Raw genomic sequence first — 4,738 nt, forward strand, 5'->3', positions numbered from 1 at the left:
TTCACAGCTGAGAAGCATTCGAGACACGGCCATGAAAACCAACCAATCAGAACACTGCACCACCGCACCACACTGCCTAACCCCATCCTCTGAGTAGGGTTGGTGAGTGCGTGCACTCAACACACCAGTGCGCCGCGCACTGGATTTCCGAACGACAAAGCACCAAGTGCACCGAATAAACGAACGACAACATGGCACACCAGTGCGTTGAGTGCGCATTTCCGAATGCGCCCTTAGTCAGTAACATCAAAAGAGAGCACTGCCTACGGTCTTGACAGTTTGTACTTATATACCATTGTTTTTTGGCTTGAAGCGAGGCCACAATTGTTTCGAAGGAACAATATTTTCTAGTTAATAATAATTATTAATAATATTATTTATAATTATTCCTAGTAGCGGCAGTGTCTCCCGTGGCTAAGGCTAGGGAATGGGATGGAGAGTTTTGTCCAGGCAGTATCCTGGTCAACTCCAATTATTTTGAGGGCCTTCCTCTGAATATAGTCAAGTAGACCAAGTAGGAGCTCTCATCCTCCTCCATCAGTGAGGCGTACTCCATGACACTAGTAGCTTGTAGACAGTTGCTTCAAGACGTGACACCCCCATAACAGGTTCAAGTGTTAAGGTTAGGTTTAGGTTCATGGTTAGGTTTAGGCATAGCTTTTGTCAGTTTAAGTTTAGGGTTAAGGTTATGTTTAGGGTAAGGGTTAGACTTGTTGTCCTACAGTATATGGACAATGGTTTGTGCTTCGTGAGTGTTACGTCATGCCCAAGTCATAGGCCTATATAAAGTCCTTAAAAGTAATCTCAATTAAGTTTTTGTTTACCCCAAACAATAAATGTTTTGTGCAGGACCATACTAACCACAGAACATGTTCAATAGCAGATACAATCGAAGTGGTTTATTGACCGTTTTGTACAGCATTGGCAGCAAACCTCTTGAGTTATGGGGCATCACGACCAGACACGGTCACGTCAAGAACGGTCACGTCAAGAGAGTCACGGACAATGACATCCAGTCCTTTGTGTTGGAGGTGAAGGGGAACAACGTCAGTACTACATATATAACGTGTCCTTCGGACCCCCGGAAGTCCATGGGCATCACTCTCCCCTATCTGGTATTGATCGTCAAGAACCTCAAGGACTACTTCAGCTTCGAAGTAACGGTATTAGACGACCGAAACAGCCGTCGTCGGTTTAAGGCTAGCAACTATCACAGCAGGATGACGAACACGCCGACGGTCTGCCCCATGCCAATGCAGCTGGAAGAGGGCTGGAACCAGATTCAGTTCAACCTGAAGGACTACACACTCGAAGCCTACGGGACAAACTTCGTCGAGGCGCAGCGCTTACAGATCCACGCCAACTGTCGCATAAGGAGGGTGTATTTCTCGGACAGAATGTACTCGCCGGAAGAGCTCCCCAATGAGTATAAACTATATCTGCCTATCAAAAGGAACACGAGGGAAAGGAGGCTTCTGCTCGACAGGGACCAGAGGCAGCGCGTGGAGCCCATCTGGAGGGAGGGCGACGCAGATGAAGCCCCAGAGAGGACCCAGGGATCAGAGGGCAAGGAAGCGGAGAATGCGTCACTCCAAGAGCAGCCCCCAGAGGACGTGCCGCCCACTGACACTGGCACGACCGCGGAAGATGGAGACGACGAAGATGAAGAAGAAGAAGATGAGGCCTTGGGTACGGAGGCAGGGGATGAGCAATTTGAGGTCCAAGATGAAGATGACCTATCTTCAGATGAGCAGAGGTCTGGTCTTTACATGTCCTTTATGGAGCAACAGGAAAACCAACTCTGTTACCATGATTAACTATAGTGCGAAAACGAAACAGCAGCTTCGAGAGTTGTTGCACACGTCTCCCTATAGCTCTGGTCCACAGCGTCAGCTGCACTGACACTGACTCTGATCGCTAAATGACTATACCGCCCCTACGAGCGCTCAACTTGAGTCAAAATAAACTAAACTACTTCACTACTCACCAAACCAAAGGTAGTTTTGTGTTGTTGAAAGTCTGTTCTCTGTAGTGGGAAACCTCTCAGTACCCGGGTTGTGAACCGTTGTCTGCGGTGGCCGCTGGGTGGCTCGAGGTGGGTGCGTTTTATTTCATGACAGGAATAATGTCATTTACAGAGTGGGTGGGATTCTGAAAGGTTGCCCACCGCGGAGAATAGACTTTCAACAACGCAAATCTACCTTTGGTTTGGTGAGTAGTGAAGTAGTTTAGTTTATTTTGACACAAGTTGAGCGCTCGTAGGGGCTGAGAAATCCCGGTCTAGTCATTTAGCGACGGGTTTGTCAGAGCTAACGTCTCCCAGGCCCAGACCAGGTAGCTTAATGGGTGGAAAGGCCAATACAGCGAGTACTCCGGCTCCAGTTTGGCTCAGAGGGCAGCGGGAGCATCAATGTTGTACAGCATGACTCTGTAGGAGGCTGGTCCTTAGTTCTGTGTGTCTTTGTCTTCAGTGTGTTCGTGTCTGTGTTTGTCCGAAGCTAATCTTGCAAACCCCTAGACTGATCACTACATTTCTTAATACCTCCACACATTTTGTTCCACATGTTTGCAGGACAACTAACAAGGATTAACTTAATAATACCGTAATAAGAAATAACTAAATAAAGACAAAATAAAGGTTACATCCTTCAAAGTAGAGGTGGTGGTCTAATAACGGTGTGTTACAGAAGTTTTTATTGGACTTTATTATCTCCACAGAAATCCGATACCTCACGTGTATTTTTCTGATGTTGTATTCAAAGATCAATGCATCACTTGTGTTTTCAAGGTTTCACGTGTATTTTTCAATGCTCTCACAAATAAAATAAAATTGCCCTTGCCTGTAAAAATGACAATTTGCAGAAGAAAATGGCTTTGTACAAAGTTGTGATAATTTTTTTTTTACAACTGAAGCACCATTTTTTTGTTTGCGAATATTCCTTTTTTGTTTGTGAACATTGTCTACTATATACCTCTCTTAACTTTGCAATTTATGTGTCACAGATAATCTTCATGTTTGTAACCCACAAATGAATCCACACACGTAATTTGTGCTTCACACATAATTTAAAGTTATACCATGTAACTTTTTTTATAAAACAAATCTTAAAATGGTCCTAACTGTTAAATCGCTAAAGTTTTAGAACCCCCACTCCGTTAATTTCAGCTTCAAAAGCCTTCTCTTTATATGTTTTCTATGAGCCGTGAGGGGGGGAGAATTTCGCGGCAAAATGACGTCATCATACACTACCGGCCAATCACAGCGAGGGTTATACACTGCCGGCCAATCACAGCGCATCTTGAAGTGGGGTCGCTAGGGCGGCCATATTTGTAGTCTCCCGTGTGTCTCTATACTCGGGTGAACGGTGAAGCATGGGTGAAGGAGTCCGTTTCTCCGGAATGCCTGAACGCACAGGAACCAGGGACCCCTCTAAAGATAGATCTCGGCGAGGTGGAGGCAGACGCGGGGGTGTGAGAACCAGTCCGCGGCGAAAAAACGGCCGAAAGACGCGGACGCGACAGAGGTTTGCTATAGAGCTACTGAGTTGAGCAACTTACACAGTATAGCTTTAATACACCTCGCAGATCATAGGCGATTCTAGCCGCTTCTAGCAGGGGGTGCAAGACAGGCTGGGTTCCTCATGCACGCGCGCTAGCGCGTCTGAAAACTTTCGGGTTTTGTATGGTTTATCCTGTTGTTTTAACAGGTTTCTAAGGTTTCTTTTTTACCTAATTGTAAACACAATATAAACAAAAACAGGTGCCTTTTCTAGACACCATGAGCATATGTCTATGATTTATTTACTTATTTTACAACAACTTGTGTGTAAAGTACATTTACTTACTTGAGTAGGCCTACTGACTGCACTTGTACGTATTTGTACTTTACTTGAGTAGGCTATGGCCAATTTCCAGTACTTTACTAGGCCTATCTACTCCATTACATCTCGGATCAAAATATTGTATTTCTACTCAACTATTTATCGTTACTTTGCAGATATAAATTATAATATTATTACAAAACATACATAAACCATACTTTTACTTAAGTAGAACATTCGGTAGAGTTGGGTAGAGTTTGCTTGCTTGAGAGAGAGAGAAAGGGCTTTAGCAGCCGTTCGCCTCCAGATTCGACACCAGAGCTATAAATAACAGACACTTTTTTGCTCTGTGGAAATTTGTTGCTGTTGTGGAAGCTTGCACCGAGGTCACTGCTTGTGAATGTACCCGGTACCCGGCTCGGACCGGGTCGGATCCCGGGTATTCTCGGGTAGACCTCTGTTTTGAGAGAGGCGCTTACGCGAGCGCTTTGGGAAACCCGGCCAATTGACAGTATTTATGTTATCAGAGCTATGTGTGCAGCATGAACTTCTCACATGTACTGCACGCAAAGTCATGTGATCTCTCTCTCTCTCTCTCTCTCTCTCTCTCTCTCTCTCTCTCTCTCTCTCTCTCTCTCTCTTTCTCTGTCTCTCTCTCTCTCTCTCTCTCTCTTTCTGTCTCTCTCTCTCTCTCTCTCTCCTCTCTTTCTGTGTGTCTCTCTCTCTCTCTCTCTCTCTGCCTCTCTCTCTCTCTCTTTCTCTCTCTCTGTCTCTCTCTCTCTCTCTCTCTTTCTGTGTGTCTCTCTGTCTCTCTCTCTCTCTCTCTCTCTCTTTCTGTGTCTCTCTCTCTCTCTCTCTCGCGCTCTCTCTCTCTTCATCTCTCTCTCTCTCTCTCTCTTTCTGTCTCTCTCTCTCTC

General features: G+C 45.4%; 1 protein-coding gene across 1 annotated transcript; it reads left to right on the plus strand.

Moving 5' to 3' along the window:
* Positions 1-869: 869 nt before the first annotated feature.
* On the plus strand, positions 870-1,817 carry LOC308303200 (cilia- and flagella-associated protein 20-like; the record flags this gene model as incomplete). The annotated part of the gene is made up of 1 exon (XM_080747524.1): positions 870-1,817. The coding sequence occupies one exon, from the start codon at positions 870-872 to the stop codon at positions 1,815-1,817; it is 948 nt and encodes a 315-aa protein (XP_080603650.1).
* Between the last annotated feature and the right edge of the window lie 2,921 nt (positions 1,818-4,738).

This window comes from Nannobrachium achirus, assembly GCF_963921795.1.
Source record: "Nannobrachium achirus genome assembly, chromosome: 18".
Taxonomy (NCBI): Eukaryota; Metazoa; Chordata; class Actinopteri; order Myctophiformes; family Myctophidae; genus Nannobrachium; species Nannobrachium achirus.